At 51.1% G+C, this 17,149-nt stretch overlaps 1 protein-coding gene and 1 pseudogene across 4 annotated transcripts in view; one reads left to right on the forward strand and one right to left on the reverse strand.

Annotated features, from left to right (window-relative positions):
- BTBD9 (BTB domain containing 9) overlaps positions 1-9,666 on the forward strand; it is a 413,472-nt gene extending 403,806 nt beyond the window's left edge. For all 4 annotated transcript variants that reach the window (XM_027057832.2, XM_027057831.2, XM_015069790.3 and 1 more), the window contains one exon: positions 5,900-9,666. In XM_027057832.2, coding sequence (XP_026913633.1) covers positions 5,900-6,097 — 198 coding nt within the window. In that variant the 3' untranslated portion in view covers positions 6,098-9,666. The remainder of the gene's footprint in view (positions 1-5,899) is intronic.
- LOC113598531 (60S ribosomal protein L21-like) lies at positions 2,826-16,108 on the reverse strand (annotated as a pseudogene).
- Positions 16,109-17,149: the final 1,041 nt, after the last annotated feature.

Consider the following 17,149-nt stretch of genomic DNA (forward strand, 5'->3'; position numbering starts at 1 on the left):
TGGAGATCGGGGCTGAGAACGCAGGCGATGGGATTACACAAATAACAGCACGATGGGACAGGAAAAGGGCTCAGGGTTGGAAAGGGGAAGGTGCAGGAAGTACAGCATGTTCAGAACATTTCCCTCTCAGAGGGTGGAGATGTGGGCTCTGGGGACAGAGTGTGACCGGTCGGTCGGACTGAGAAAGAGAACAGGATGTTTGCTGGCTTAGGAAAAGCTTCAGGGAGGGGCTTGGGAGAGGGGGCTGGGGTGGGGGTGGGGCTCCAGGCAGCAGAGGTGTGCCCAACAGCACCATCCCCTCCCTCCGAACTCCCCACCCCCTCCTTACTTGGAAAGAGGAGTGTTCATAAAGCCAGAGGACTGTCGCTAACCCACCAAAAGATGGTCTGGTCACTTGAAAAGCTGTGAGAACGTTACATTGATGGAGGGGAATAGATGGATAGCTGCTACCAGGAAGCTGTTCAAATTTGCCCTGCATGGTACAGGTCAGGGCCAATGGCCTAGACAGTTTAAAATCCCCATGAAAGGCTCTCCCATTGAACTTTTGACCAGTAAGCACCTGCAGATGGGCCCAAGCAGAGAGATGTGCTAGAACAGGCAGAGGAAGGAAAGAGAGGAAAGGAGGCACGGGGGTACTGAGGGCAGCTGGCACCATGAGGCCCCCAGGAAGCACCATGGTGAGGACAGGGCCACCTGACCTTCGGGGAGTGGAATCTGCTCGCTCTGAGGGAGACTGGCTTTGCCAAAATGAACAGGATAGACCTGAAGACATATGGCCTCAGTCTTCACGTTAGAGTTTGAGATGTGAAATTTGAAACAGCAGTAGATAAATGAATTAAAGTGGGAGTGTGGAGAAAATAGTGATGCAGGAAGGTAAGCACAGAATTTATAATCTCACAGTTGATATCACATTTGCCTTCTGTGAATTTGATTCTACAGTAAAAAAGGTGTGTGTGTGTGTGTACATGCACATGTGTGTATGTGTGCACGATGCATGTGCATGCACACACTGGAGCCGTGGAGGACATAGAGCCCCCGGGACAAAGGAGAGATGGTTTCTCGTCCACCCCCCGCCCCCCACCCTCTGCTTGCACTTCCTCCCTTGGGGAGAGAAACAGGTGCCCACCAGCCCTGCCCCACATCCTGCCCACTCCCTGGATACCAGTGCCATATCCACTACAGATGGACCCTCATCCAGGAGCAGACTCACCAAACATGGGCAGATCCAGAGTTGAATGGCTCCTCTCCAGCCAGCAGGCCCAGGGAAAGAAGGGGTGGACCCCCATCCAAGGGAGCAGGGGTTGTAGTTCTCCAGGAAGCACTGGGTGACCAGGGAAGGGCCGGGAGTGTGCCATGCCCCTATGCCCCTGTGGCACACAGCCTGCCTTGCACGCTGTCTGCACAGGCTCCAGGCTCCCATCAGCCCTTCGCATGAATATCACTACAAAGCAGTTACACATTCAGCATCTGCAGCCAAGTTCAGTGGTAACTTTACAAATTTCACCACTTACTTCTTTAAGCAGAAGCCTGGGGATGAGAGGGAGAACGTGTTTGTCCAGGATGCTTGGATCTAGCGGCTGGGCTTCTGCCCCGTCGGTCCCCCAGCCTCAGTTCCTGTCCCAGCCCAGCCTAGCATACCAGTTTGTTTAAGACTCTCTTGTGCCATCAGGCCCCTCAGAAAATGGGACTCACCCCTAAACCCCATTCCAGGTGAGGCTTCATCTGCCCCTATTGCCTCCCTCCCGTCACCCTCCTGCCTCTCGCTGGGATCCACCACTGCCAGAGCCCTCCTCACCTCTCAGTTTCCCCAGTGAGCCTGTGCGGCCCCTCTTGCCTGGGCTCCACCAGATGCCTGGGCTCCAGCCTCCTGTGCCAGCTCATCTCAGAAGTCTGGGACCCCTCTTGGATTTGTCCCACTTTGCTGAACTTCACCTCTAACAAGTAACCAAGATCAATGTGTGTTTCTCTTTAATCACCTCATGGGCTGTAACTCCTCTCCTTGGCCTCTTTGACCTCCCGCCCAAAGCTCTCACCCCTTGTTGAGGACAGCGTGTGGGCCCCAAGCTGACCACCCTGCCCTCATTGCCAGATGAGTCTTTTCAAATATCCCAGTAGCACATCACCAGCACGGGTCCTTTTGAGGTCAGTCTTTGTTGTTGGATCTGATGTACAGGCCCAGCTCTGTGGGACATGGGATGAGCATGTCGTGGGGTGTTCCTGCCCCAGAGACCTCGCCGGCCCTGCTGACTCGGATCTTTTCCTCCGACATCACTGGGCCCTTTCCTCCCCTGTGTTATTCCCCTTGCCTGGAACACTTCTAACCCCAGATGCCCTCTCCTTCCCTCCAGGCCATGCCTATTAGCTTTTTTTTTTTTTTTTTTTTTTAATATGAAATCTATTGTCAAATTGGTTTCCATACAACACCCAGTGCTCATCCCAACCGGTGCCGTCCAATATCCATCACCTACCCTACCCTCCCTCCCTCCCCCCATCAACTCTCAGTTTATTCTCAGTATTTAAGAGTTGCTTATGGTTTGCCACCCTCCCTTTTTTTTTTTCCCTTCCCCTTCGAGTCTCCTAAGTACAGCAGTCATGGCCTTCAAACATTTTGTTCACTTACCCATAAAAGAACTTTGGAAAAAAGTAATCCTTTGAACACTTAAGGTTGAGAAGTGAGATACTAAGTTTAAATACAATTATTTTTATATATATGAGGTTAAAAAATAAACATTTTATAAGATGGAAGATGACCAATTACTAGGAATAAATATTTGGTGACATGATTTTAACCAATTCATTAAATAAGGCATACTAAATCTGAAAGACATTGTGCAAAACTTTTACTCATGGGCCTTAGCCAGTGTATCTTGAAAATGTTTTAGTTCTGGAAAAAGCCCAGTTACATTTAAAAAATTACATGAGGCACAAATACACTTGAGCGGGTCTTCACGCTCAGAGGGGCCAGGAGGTGTCAGGGCCCCTTGCTGAGGGCAGGTTAGGGGGCTGTGCTTTCCTTCTGTGAGGTGGGGAAGGGTGTTGTGAATTCAGTCATGTTCTTAGTGTTGGAAAATACAGATATTGAGGATCTGAAACGGATTCCCTCAGAACTGCCAGCTTGCTCCTTGGAAAGTGGATCTGTGTACCCCACACCAGAGACCACCACTGCAGAGGATGTGATTCCTCCCCTTCAAGAGTTCAGGGCAGGCCCCAGGGGGCTAGAACCCCAGAAGGATATGGTTGTTAGTGAAGAAAGGAACTTCCGTGTGTGCAGGGGAGGGTGTAGGTCAGCTTCCCCAAAGGCCCACCTCTGACGGAGTTCCTGACTGTCCCCTGTCACTGTACCCCCAGCTCACACACCTTCTGTTTCACAGCGGGTATGTTAGGCGCTCTCTCTCTCTCTCTCTCACACACACACACACACACACACACACACCCCATGCTGTGTATTCTCAGGGTCGGCCATGCCTCCCCCTTATTTGCTGAGCTCTGTGCTGTGCCCTGTTCACATAATAGTTGGCCCAACACTGAGTACAGAACTCGGTCATGCTTCCAGGTAGCAAGCTTTTCCTGGCTCCTGGGGGTGGCCGGCTCTTCCATGTGAGGGTTTCTTTTCCTTTTTTTTTAAATCTAAATCTTAGTTAAGATACAATGAAATATTGGTTTCAGGTGATTCATCACTTAACAACACCCAGTGCTCATCACAAGTGCCCTCCTTAGTACCCATCACCCATCTAGCCCACCCCCCACCTCCCTCCCTCCATCAACCCACAGTGTGTTCTCTATCGTTAAGAGTCTCTTGTGATTTGTTTCCCTCTCTCCTCTTTTTCCCCCCTTTCCCATGTGTTCATCTGTTTTGTTTCTTAAATTCCACATATAAGTGAAATCATATGCTATTTATCTTTCTCTGACTGACTTATTTCCCTTAGCATAATACACCTAGTTCCATCCACATCATTGCAAATGGCAAGATTTCGTTCTTTTTGATGGCTGAGTAATATTCCATTGTATATATACCACACCTTCTTTATCCATTCATCAGTCAGTGGACATTTGGGCTCTCTCCATAGTTTGGCTATTGTTGATAATACTGCTATAAACATTGGGGTGCATATGTCCCTTCGAATCTGTATTTTTGTATCCTTTGGGTAAATACCTAATACTGCAATTGCTGGATCATAGGGTAGTTCTATTTTTAGTTTTTTGAGGAACCTCCATACTGTTCTTCAGAATGGCCACACCAGTTTGCATTCCCACCAACAGTGCAAGAGGGTTCCCCTTTCTCATCCTCACAAGCACCTATTATTTCTTGTGTTGTTGATTCTAGCCATTCTGACAGATATGAGGTGGTATTTCATTGTGGTTTTGGTTTGTATTTCCCTGATGATGAGTGATGTTGAGCATCTTTTCATTTGTCTGTTAGCCATCTGGATGTCTTCTTTGGAAAAGTATCTATGTCTTCTGCCCATTTCTTATTTGTTTTTTGGGTGTTGAGTTTGGTAAGTTCCTTATAGATATTTGATACTAACCCTTTATCTGATATGTCATTTACAAATATCTTTTCCCATTCCATAGGCTGCCTTTTAGTTCTGTTGATTGTTTCCTTTGCTGTGCAGAGGCTTCTTATCTTGATGAAGTCCCAGTAGTTCATTTTTACTTTTGTTTCCCTTGACTCTGGCGACGTGTCTAGTAAGAAGTTGCTGTGGCCAAGGTCAAAGAGATTGCTGCCTGTGTTCTCCTCTAGGATTTTGATGGTTTCTGGTCTCACATTTAGGTCTTCCATTCATTTTGAATTTTGTGTGTGTGTATGGTGTAAGAAAGTGGTCCAATCTCATTCTGCATGTTGCTGTCCAGTTTCCTTTTTTTTTTTTTTTAATTTTATTTTAATGTTTATTTTTGAGAGAGAGACCGAGAGTGAACAGGGAAGGAGCAAAGAGAGAGGGAAACACAGAATCCGAAGCAGGCTCCAGGCTCTGAGCTGTCAGCACAGAGCCAGACGCAGGGCTCAAACTCACAAACCTCAAGATCATGACCGGAGCGAAGTCAGATGCTTAACCAACTGAGCCACCTAGGTGCCCCAACTGTCCAGTTTTCCTAACACCATTTGTTGAAGAGATTGTCTTTTTTCTATTGGATGATCTTTCCTGCTTCATCAAAGATTAATTGACCATCTAGTTGCGGGTTTATTTCTGGGTTCTCTATTCTGTTCTCTTGATGTGTGTGTCTGTTTTTGTGCCAGTATCATACTGCCTTGATGATTACAGCTTTGTAATAACAGCTTGAAGTCCAGAATCCACATGAGGGTGTTCATTCTAGGTTGGCCCAAACCACGTCAGGGTGAAGCCCCTTCCCCAGCAATGCTGCCCAGCAGATAATTACACGTCAGGAGCTGTTCCCTTCCTGAGGGCACAGGAAGAGCATGAGAGGGAGGGACTCACTTGGACCCTTGGAGATAAGCTGCTCCTCCCCCAGGGTGACACCCTGCTGGCTTTTTATTTTTAAGGGCAACTTTATTGAAATATAATTCACTTGCCATACAACTCACCCATTTATAGTGTACAATGCAGGGGGTTTTACTATAGTTTTGCGCCGTCACCAGTCAACCCCTGTTGACTTTTAACCCTGCTGCCAAATGCAAGGATTAATTAATTTAAAAAGAAGAGCTCATATGATAAAGGTAACCAAAAATGGAGTCATCCAGTGAGAACAGTCTGTAGGAATCCATGTCGTGCTGGCTGTATCTTTTAGACCCTCGGCCCATGTACTTTCACCCCACCTGACTGAACCATGTGTCACCTGTTAGTCGCTGTCCCAGGTCTGCGCAGGGGCGGCAGGACATCGGCAGCCTCCGGAGGCTGGACAATGGCCGTCGCTCACCGGCCTTTGCTCTCTCTCTCTGCAGGTGTTCCACTGTGTCCACTTTGAGTGTCCAGAGCAGCAGAGCAGCCAGAAGGAGGACAACAGTGAGGAGTCGGGGACGGGGGACCCCAGCCTGGTGGGGCCGCCGCTCGACCCCCATGCCCTGCAGGCCCCCGGTGGCAGCTCACTGCCTTCCAGCCCAGGCTCCGTCTCCCGCTCTCCCAACCGGCAGCACCAGTAACCGGGGCACAGATGTGGAGTGATGTGGGTGGGCCCCAGGGGCAGCGGCAAGAACCGGTGTCCTCCCAGGAGGGATCTCTGTGGACTGCCCCTCTCCCCCTCCGGGGAGGAGCAGACCTGGCTGCAAAAATGGACACAGAACAGGCTTTCTCCCAAGGACAGAAAGGGGCTGCTTTGTTCTCCTCAATTTGTTCAAATCAGGCTGGTCTCAAGGGGGAGAAAATGGGTCTTCAATCTTCATCAAGCCCACCATTAACACCCTACCTCTCTAATCTAACCCGGGCAAAAGGGGACAGGAGGAAGCGGTAGACAGGCCCGTGTCAGAATACAGCAATGGCCCGCCAGCACTCAAGCAGAGGAGAGTATGTTAGGCCTTTATTACCTGGAGGCTCCCTATAGGAAATGGGTTTCCGTAGAGTGTTTACTTTCATGGAACACATCGCCCTGGCAACTAAATGATTTTTTATTTCTTAGTTAGCATCCATTTGCTGAATCATAGGTGTTCCAGTTCTTCTTGAAATGCTCAAACAGCAAATCACTTGTTTTAATCCCTTTTGATGCTGTAATTTTCTTTCCTTGGTTTTGAACGGTTAAGCCTGGGGTGAAGCAGAGATACTGTGCACACGGCCTGTGCGAGGCTGAGACTCAGCTCATCACGGCACCCGGTCTGACCAGGAAAATCCTTTGAGGAAGTTCAAGAAAACACACAGCAAATCAGTGCGAGGACACTGGAGTTAATGGTCACTCGAGTTCCTGAGTGACTCACCTGTCATTCCTGAAATGTACCTCGCCTCTAAGCTTGGGAGGCTGACAAGGAACTAGTTCTTATGCCACCCGCTAATTTAATGTTCACACGTATGTAAATGTATATATATAAGTCTGTAGCGGCTTCCAGTTGGGTGGAACCCTCCCTCCAGTCACCACAGGTTAGCTGAGCCTGGGGGAGGGCAGCCCTCCTGCCCGTCGGTGTCTGGAACACAAAACTGGGCCTTTGCAGTTCGGGGGTTGCTGTGTTTCACCCCCAGACCACACGATTCAACTGGGGATTGGAAGGAAAAGCCGTTCTAAGAAGCTTTTCTCCTCATCCTCCTCGAGACCATCTTCTCTGACTGCCGTCGCTTCATCTGGCTCTGTCATGTCTCTCAGTAATTTTCAGTCTAGCACTAACTATCCCGTGGAACTTGATCAGACTGCCTTTTGATTTTCACTCATCTCCGGAGCTCACCCGAGGGCTCTGTCACACTCAACTCCACGGGAAGCTCGGTCAGGCTGGGCACCGTGGTCCTCTGGTCCCCCAGATGCACACCCAGGTCCTCTGCACACCCTGTGACCCCACTTGGAGGAAGATGGGCTTTCATGGGGGCTCTTCTCTGGTGTCTGAAAGATATCTGTTGTGGGCGTACACAGAACCACTGGCCCGACTAAATGCTTTCCCCAGTATACCTTCGTTTTGAGTGATCTATTGACATGGGAACATGGGGTCATCAAACCGCATGATTAAACAGTTAAGTTAGGTGGGCTTGCTGTTTGAACGTTGGCAGGAAGGAGAAACCATGGGGCCAGCGTCCCTGCTCGTGCCACAGGGGGCTCCAGGTCCCCCTCTGCCCTCAGCCCACGCATTTGACCCCTTCCCCACTGTGTGGGGTGAACAGCACCCCTGAGGGGTGCCAGGCAGCTCGCGAGGGGAGGGAGGCTCCCGTAACAGATGGCAGTGCCTCCCGCTTGCCGTGGGTGGCTGCCCTCTGTGACTTGGCCGCTGCCTTTGTCAGCATTCAGCACGTGGTTGCCAATCAGCCTGGAGAATTCCTGTCCACTCGGCACTTCCTTCAGCAGTGCAGTCCTGCCCAGCGAGAACAGAGGAGCCCGATAAGTCAGCAAGGGCTGAGTTCCGATGTTTGGAAAGTATCCATTCAGAGGGTTCCTTCTCAACTTTGAAGTCTCCTGTCCAGAGAGGAGTCCCTGGGCTCGGGGGCTGGCACTGCTGACCTGGGAAGAGGGGAGCGGGCTGGCGAGGACCTGGAAGGTTCCAACCCTCTACGTCCAGACCGTGCAGCCCCACTGCCCCACGAGGTACATGTCGCCATCCCAGGCACAGGTAACCAAGCTGGTCTGGCAGCTCACCGTCCCGTCCGAAAAGGCACAGACCATGAGGCTTTAGCACCAGACCCACATCTGGGCCTTGCCCAGCCAGCGGCTTCCTGTCTCCTCCTCTCTCCCACAGATTTCCATCGGTGTTCCCACCTTCCACACGTCGCTGTGAGGTCTTGAGAGAACGGACTTTGATCCAGTAAGGGAAGAAGAGGAAGATGAAGCCATGCCGATCACACATGACAGTGGGTGGGAGGGGTGGGGTGGTTCTGAAGGCATCTCTGCAAGCCATCAGCTGGCCACGCCATCTCCTGGTGCCGACTGGAGGCCTTGCCTGCAGGGAAGCCTTCTCGGGACCCCAGGCAGACACAGACAGAGCTCAGAAGCTGCTCTGGTCTACCTCCCGTTACCAGGCCAGTGGGCTCCGTCTCCGTGATGGGCCTTCTGATCCGGGAGCAGGGAGGGGCTCCTTCTGCTGGCTGGGCCAGGGCCTTCTGGATGGGGCCTGCAGAGCCCGGTGGAGGTGTGTGGCACCAGACAGATGCCGGGTGAAGCACAGATCTCCGGGGAATGAGGGGTGAGTGGGCAGCCGAGAAGAGGTCCCCAGTTGACTGGCATTCAGGGCCCTGGCTGGCCCTGCGGAGGACTTCTCCCTGCAGCCAACTAGACCAAAATGGCCCGAAGCTTAAACAGACTAAGGGAGCTGAATGGGAGAGCAGATAAGACAGCCTGGCACGCAGCTGGAAGGATTCCCAGATACCCACAGAGTCCTCAACCCAACAGGCGGTGGAGGCTAACTCCGCCGTGAAGTGTGAGGAGGGAAACGGCCCAGTGATGAGGGGGCCAGGGCCGATGAGGGCTGTGGCTCCCCCACCCCTATGAGGATGCAGCCCCGGTGGTGTTTGGTTTGAGGAGAGGCCAGGTGAGGCCTGGCCCCCAGGGGAGACAGACAGAGGGGTGCTTGTGGCCCCTGGCCCTTTACTGGGATGCTTCTCAGTTAGAAACTGTGCAACCACTGCCCAGGTCAGGAAACAGAACACTGCCAGAACCCCCTGCTCGTCATCTTAGATCATGTTTTTCAGGAGAGTAAAAAACCGCACTGGGGCTTTGGGGGGGGGGATGGCCTTCACCTTCTGGTGGCTCCTGGGAGGGCCAGCCGGGGTGACAGCAGGCCAGGCGGGGCGTGTCCCAGTGGGGCTGGCAGCCTGGTCAAGGCGGTCTGAAAGGTGGGGTTGCTGCCGAGCACTTGGGACCCGAACCAGCTGTAATAGGACGCGTGCGCACACCCACCCAGACACAGATGCTTGCTTTCTCATGGTCTCAGTGCTTTTTCTGGTTTTCTTCTTCTGATTTTAGTTAGAACCATGAGCCGTGATGAATGTGGGACTCTTCTCAATTGCTCTTTAAATTGTCACTTTTTAAATCTTATTAAATGAAGTGTCGATTCCTGACAAATACATTAAAAGTGTTTTATTCCTAGAAGAGTTGGGAAAAGAAATTATTTTCAGCAAGAGTGGGATGTGTTTGTTAGACTGATTCCTTGGCCAAAAAAAAAAAAAAAGAGTTCTCAATTGTGCAAAAAATTGCTCTGTAGTTACACTGTCACCCCAATTGTCAAATCGCTGTGCTGATGGATCTGAACCATCAACTTCACCTTTTTTTTTTTTTTTGGAAGATAACAAAATTGTAATCACTTATTCTTTCTAGATAGAGACTTGGAAAAGAAAACAAAGTAAGGTATCATCTGTAATAAAAAGGAGAGCATGGTGTGTGCCAGGGCCACTGGGTAATAGAGGGAGCAGACATGCCCCACCGCAGGCTTCGATCAAGAACCTCCCTTTGGACAGGGAAGAACGGTGTGAAAAGAGGAAAAGAAAATTAAACTTCTCCTTCCAGGAGTTTCTCCTCATTAGTGTTTGCATTTTGGTGTTACCTTTTAATCCTGCCTTCTGTGCAGGTGGTCGGTTCCTCTAGATGCTGCGAGGTCAGGGTGGCCATCGCTGGTGATGGCTGCGGCGGGCGTAGGCCATGCTCCATTTATTTTTGCGGCCACAGCCATCGATTCTGTGTGTTTGTCCTGACAACAGCTCCAGCAGGAGTTCAGTGCTCATTAGTGGCCCTAGGAATTTAAAATGCAGCTCATGGTTCTGTACCACCGTGGGTTTTATTATTATAATATTAAATTAGAAGTCATCCCAGTGCCTGGTGTTTGCTCAGGAGTTTCTGGAAAAGGAGAAGGGAATGGTTTAGACACCATGCAGGACAACTGGGACTCTTTCTCCTCCTGGAAGGTGACCGGTCACCCCCAATTACTGAACAGGATTCTAGAAGCCCCAGTGGTAGGAGAGCATACATGGAGAAGGGCTGGGTTGGAGGATAGGACCAGCTTCCCATATGCCTCGGCCTGACCCCTGTGCAGTGTCATGGGAAAGGACATGGTGATTCTGCTGGTTTCCATCAGACTGGCTGGCAGGGCCCTGTGCCTCCTGCCTCTGCAGACAGGGTCTGTTCAGATGACTGCGAGCTCCCCCACCACACACCCCCACATCCCTTAGGCAGGACTTCCTGCCGGAAGGATGCAGGCAGAACCTGTCTCCGTGGCAGGAGTGTGGAACAAGTATAGAAGAGCTCCCCCGCCCACCCCGACAACACACACTTTTTGAATATCACTGGTCTCTTAAATGGTTAAAAAACATTAAAGGGGCACCCGGGTGGCTCAGTGGGTTGAGCATCTGCCTCTGTGCAGAGCATGGAGCCTGCTTGGGATTTTCTCTCCCTCCACCCCTCTCGGCTCGCGTGCTCTAATTACAAAAAATATATCAGTACAGTAATGCTCACGGAATAACATTCCAACCTAACAGTAGGGACAAAGGTGCCCTCCCTCTCGTCTGGCTCAGAGTCACCCTTGACCTGAGCCAGGTCATTCGTTTCCTCTGTGATTGACTCACTGAGGGGCGGTAGTGCCCCCTGCCCCACCCCCAGTCATCCTTCCCCATACCCTGGCCTCTCCCAGACAGAAGCCAGGCTATGAAGGGGACCTCCTAGACCATCAGGTTAGTTTCTTTTTTTTAAAAGAACTGAAATATTCCCCCAAGGGGCCTCATGGCCTAAAGATTCACAATCATCCACCTATAATTTATAATGAACATCTAGAGCATTTACCATTTGCATCCTGAGTATTTATAGCCCTGAGAGGGGGGAGCAGGGGGAGGCAGAGGAGGCAGCAGCCTACACCTGTCTCTGCTTTTGTCTCCTGCTCAGCTGTCACTGGCTGTCACTGGGCTGGGACAGCTGAAGAATGCCAACTTTGAGAACCTGCGGAGAGCGGCTCCATCCCATCTAGAGGTGGGAGGGAGGCCCCAGCTCTGTACAGAATGAGGGTGGGGCAGCGCTACCCCGAACAGCAGGTCTGAGAGGCTTTTAGGATGGGGATCTGGGCTCCGGGGCTTGGGTTTCCATGGATGCCCTGGGAACACTGGCAATGCTTCTGTCCACCCATCCATCACCAAATAGTCCCATCCTGTCACATGAGCCCCGGGGTTTGTGGCCCAAGACAGGGCACCTGACCCAGATGGACACACACATTGCTGGGGGTGGTGGCCTCTGCTTGCTGTCCAGGGGGCAGGGGCAGGCTGGTCCTCCCATAGCTGCTTCCAGCCCCGGGGTCAGGGTTAGTCCCCATCCACATCTCCTTCCACTGGGGCCTGATGGTGCTCCCTCCGAGACCTGTCCCAAGCAGTTGGGTCTCGCTTTCAGCGGCCCACACCCCCATCCATGGCGCCACGCACTGACCGTGAGATCTGAGAAGCTTATAGGCAAGGACAGCAGGGCACAGAGCCTACTGACCACAGCCCTGGGGCACCGCCTCTCCTGGACTCACTCCCCTGGAGGGCAGCTCAGTTCTCAGGGCTCCCTTCCAGAGTGACCTTCTGGGAGGCAGTGCCCACTCTGAGGAACAGAAACCTCCCCCGAAACTAAGGTCCTGAGGCCACCCCAGCACAGCACCTGGAAAGGCCAGAGGTGCGGTGGGCCTGGGACTCAGCTTCCAGGGGACTGTGGAGAGGGTGATGTTCCGGGGCTGGCATGCGGCTTGACCTCTGAGCTACTCTTGCCAAACTTGTGTATACCCTGAATTTACCAGACACCATGACCCTCCACCCCCTTCGGGTTTCTGGGCTGCAGAGGTTGGTGGGCGCGGCCCCCACCCCCCTCCCCAGGCCTCCGGGATGTGGGGGGCTCATGCTGGACCTGGGGTGGGAACAGCCCTTCTCAGCCATCTATGGAGGACTCCAGGAGCTCCGTCCAAAGTTCTAAAAAAGCCCAAAGGGCAGGTTGCTGTTTAGAATAAGCATTAATTTGTGAACAGGATGCAGCCTCTTCCTCATTTTGCAGAGCAACCTAAGTTAGCCAATATGCCAAATGTATGAGTTCAAAACACCCGGAAGGTCCTGTCTGTGAGCCTACTGCTGTGCGTTTCCTCTTAAAAATAAAGTGATGGCTGCCTGTGTCTGTCTTCCCTTGTCCCTCTCCCCTCAGCACCTCTGCCAGCCCCAGGGCCCCCCCTTGTTTTCCATGCCTCTGGGAGGGAGGGGACAGTCATCTCCGGAGTCAGCGCTGTCCGCTTGGGTGGGTCCCCTACATGCAGTTCCAGGACTCGCCCTGTGACCACACTCCCTGGAGCTTTCTCTGAGCAGGGACGGCCCGGGAAACCCTTTCCAGGCCCCTGTGAGCCCTCTCAGCCCCTGCAGTGCCTGTTCCATGCCAGTTCTGGTGAAGAGAAAATTCCATCACCTTAAGCCCAGGCCTGGTTCCCTCGTTGTTTCTGCGGCCCTGGTCAGTCCGGCTGCCATCCTTTTCTCTCTTCTCCTGTACGACCGGCTCACAGGTGCTCCCCTGTGGGTGTCTCGACCCTCAGCTCGCTCTCACTCAGCGCCTTGTCCTTGCATGTGGCACCCGCATGACGCCTGCAAGTGAGGGTGACGTTCCTGCAGCTCCGTTGCTGCCTGCTTGGCCTAACTCCACGCGCCTGGGGGCGGGGCCTAGACTCCATGCGTGGGGACCGGGCGAGACTCGAGACTCCACGCGCGGAGGCAGGGCTAAGACTCCATGCACCTGGGAGCCCTGACGCCAAGCGCCAGAGGGCGGGGCCCTCACTCCACGTGCCAGGGGGCGGGGCCTAGACTCCACACGCTGGGGCGGGGGTGTGACTCCAAGCGCCAGAGGACCTAACTCCACAGGAGGCAGTGGGCCCTGACTCCATGCGTGGAGGCGGAGTCCTGACTCCACGTACAGAACGCAAGCCTGCACTTGGCCACGTCTCACCTTGGGCTCACACTGAGCCCTTTTCACTTAAATTGGGCAGCTGTGCTACTGCTAACGTAGTTTCTTTTCTGAACCTAAACTCAGGACTTGACATTTCTCTTTGCCAACTTCCATCCGGTGGTTTTAGCTGAGCACTGGAACTTACTGTCAAGACCATTTTTAAACTTGATTTAGGCACCATCATGTGAGTGAACCCTCCTAGTTTTTGATCGTCTAGCACTGACAGCATTTCCAACAATCCCTTGATGTATTGAACAAGACAAACCCCCCCAGAGAGCATTGGGGTTCACCAAGCAGCTGCTCCCCCAGTCCCCTCAGCCTGTGAACACCACCAAGCTCAAGTCGTTTTTGTTTTTTTCCCGTGGTAACAGATATAAGGGATTTAATTCTATCATCCCAAACCAGACTTTCTCCTTTGATTCCAACAGTTTCATTTCTCTCCTTAAAATGCATCAGGGAGGGGCACCTGGGTGGCTCAGTCAGTTGGGCGTCCGACTTCGGCTCAGGTCATGATCTCGCGGTCCGTGAGTTGGAGCCCCGCGTCATGCTCTGTGCTGACAGCTCAGAGCCTGGAGCCTGTTTCAGATTCTGTGTCTCCCTCTCTCTCTGACCTTCCCCCATTCATGCTCTGTCTCAAAAATGAATAAATGTTAAAAAAAAATTTTTTTTAAATGCATCAGGGAAGGTTCACTTATGACATGCAAGGTGAACAAAGGACAATCAGAAATTCACCAACTTTAGAAAGTGTAGGTAGTCTCCGGCAAAGGCAAGTGCAAAGGACCTGGGCCAACAAAGAGCATTTCCAATAAATAAATTTTTCCTAACACCACATAGAAAAACACTTAACAGGACATGACAGGGAAAACAATTTAGTAGGAACCAGAGTGCTTAAACAATCTTTTTAAGTAATAGGCTTCAAAAGGAAGTTCTTTATCCTTAAAACATAGCTATTTAAGACCTGATACAGGGCTGCCTGGGTGGCTCAGTCAATTGAGCGTCTGACTTCCGCTCAGGTCATGATCTCACAGTTTGTGAGTTCAAGCCCTGAGCCCCGAGCCCCGCGTCGGGCTCTGTGCTGACAGCTCAGAGCCTGGAGCCTGCTTCGGATAATGTGTCTCCTTCTCTCTCTGCCCCTTCCCCACTCATGCTCTGTCTCTGTCTCTCAAAAATAAATAAATGTTAAAAAAAAAATTTTTTTAAAAAGACCTGATACAATTACAAGTACTCAACTTTCCGTGCTTAAATGCAATCTCAACAGATAACCTTTCATCTGTTTTTTAAAATTCTTTTTTCTTAGTGATTTAGAGGGACTATTTTCAAACTACAATTAAATATTTTGTAAGTACTATCTGGCAGTTCCTAATAAATTGAGTATATTGTACAATAAACCACTTCACATCTTTCAGCAAAAAAACCCCCACCACATATTTTTTTTTAATGTTTATTTTTGAGACAGTGACAGAGCACGAGCAGGGGAGGGCAGAGAGAGAGGGAGACACAGAATCCAAAGGAGGCTCCAGGCTCTGAACTGTCAGCACAGAGCCTGACTCGGGGCTCAAACTCATGGACTGCAAGATCATGACCTGAGCCAAAGTCAGATGCTTAACTGAGTCATCCAGGTGTCTCAAAACCCACAAAATTTGAATAAAGCCATCACCCAATGAATTTGGACACAGTTAAAGTTTGCTTTAAATACTTCTTCGGGGGAGAAGATACCAAGCTGGTACTCAATTAAAAGAAACATTTTTACAGTCTTGAAAAGTCCTTTATTTTTTTTACATTTATCATGCTATGAATTCATAGGGAATGGGTTCCCAGCTCAGGCTCCTTTCCACTGGTTCTCACAAAGTGTGCTTCTCTGGGTGGGGCAGGCTGGTGCTTCAGTTGAACCCAAGTACCTTTCTCCTTGGCTTCCTTCTTTTTCTGATCATTTTCCTTCACATGCTTCAGGAAGCTGTCTCAGGTCTTTGCTTAACGTGCTCAACATATACATGAATTCTCTTGGCAAGAATCTTGCCCTTGTTTGTTTACAATAATGCCAACAGCATGCTGGGTAACACTGCAGACTCTTCCAGTTTTGCCTGGGTAACATTTGTGGGGCATTCCTTTTTGAACAGTGCCCATTCCCTTGATGTGCACAATATCACCTTTCTTGTAGATTTGCGTGTATGTTCCTAAAGGAACAACTCCATGTTTTCTAAAAGGCCTAGAGAACATATAGCGAGTACCTCTCCTCTTTCCCTTTGTGTTGGTCATTTTGGTGAATTACTGGAAGATGGCGGTTCCAGCTGAAAGGCAGCTCAGGTCGTTTTCTAAGTGCTGGGTATGTAGCAACGATCAAAGAGGACAAAACAGGCCAATGGCCTGCCTTCATGGCACTTACATTCCAGAGGAAGGTGACAGACAAGAGACAACATACACGAGTGTAAATGTGGCTCACACCTGTGTGCTCATGTGAAGGAGAGAGCTAGAAGTGGTTGCCCAGGTAGAAACCAGAGCAGCTTTCAAGGCCCTGGGGACAAGGGACAAAGACTGAGGCCCAGGGAAGTGGGGGGGGGGGTTTCTTTCCAGGAGGAGAGAGAGCAAAAGGGAGGGCCCTGCGTGACAGGTCCAGTGGGCAGGGGAGGGCCCTGGGATCCTTAGAGAACATTGGGTTCTTCTCTAAGTTGTGGAGCCGGTGGAAGTTTCTGAGCAGAGGAGGGCCCTGGTCTGACTCACACTTTAACAGGCTCACTGGCTTCCTGACTGGAGAATTCCTGTAGGGAGAAGGGACAGAGCAGTAGGGGTGAGGGCTGTTGTAGAAATCTGGGGAGAGGGGGTGCTGTCTGGGCCCGGTGAGCTTCAGGGGCTGGGGCAGGCAGGATTTGTAGGTGGGTGCGGTGAGAGACGCCACAGAGTCAAGGTAGACTCCAAGTGGGGTGGCCTTCACAGAACCAGGGATGGGGGGAGCCTGCTTGGGACATGCTGGGTTTGTCCAGAGAGAAGGCAAGGAGGCTGAACTTCTCAAAGACCTGCTCAACAAACACAAACCCAACACGTGTTTAAGGAAAACCATACAAACTTTACAAGGTGTTCAAGTTCATACTCATCTGTCTGTGACGGAAAAGGAGCTACTTCTCACTTATCCCTAGTCCTCAAGGTCACAATTTACCTTGGTACATCAGCTCAGCAGAAGTTAGGGATAATACTGCTTTAACTCAGTATTGGTTTGCAGGAACTATTCAAGACTGTATTGTTATGGGAACCAGAACATGTCAGGATGGCCCTGTTAATTTCAGTTTAGCTCAGGGTGCTGGGTTTCTGTTTTCTCTGAGAGTGGTGTGGAAAGTCTGTCATGGTTGTACCAGGAAAGAGCGTCAGGTTTTTTTCTAGAAGTTTGAGATGAGTACTAGAAGCAGTCCTCAGACCACAGCACAGATCAATCCCCCGGGAACTTGATAACGTGTCCACGACCACACCTGCGACCTACAGGTCTGGACTCCAGGGCTGTCATGGCCCAAGGATCTGCATTCTCAAGCATCCATTGCTACAGTGCTGACAACCCACCCTGGCTTGGAGGAACACTGAACTAGATGTGCGAGCCCCTGGGAACCTGAGCCCCGAGCCAAGGGCTGAGGTGTCAGCTGGGGAGAAAGGTGTCATC

Source organism: Acinonyx jubatus, chromosome B2 (genome assembly GCF_027475565.1).
Source record: "Acinonyx jubatus isolate Ajub_Pintada_27869175 chromosome B2, VMU_Ajub_asm_v1.0, whole genome shotgun sequence".
Taxonomy (NCBI): domain Eukaryota; kingdom Metazoa; phylum Chordata; class Mammalia; order Carnivora; family Felidae; genus Acinonyx; species Acinonyx jubatus.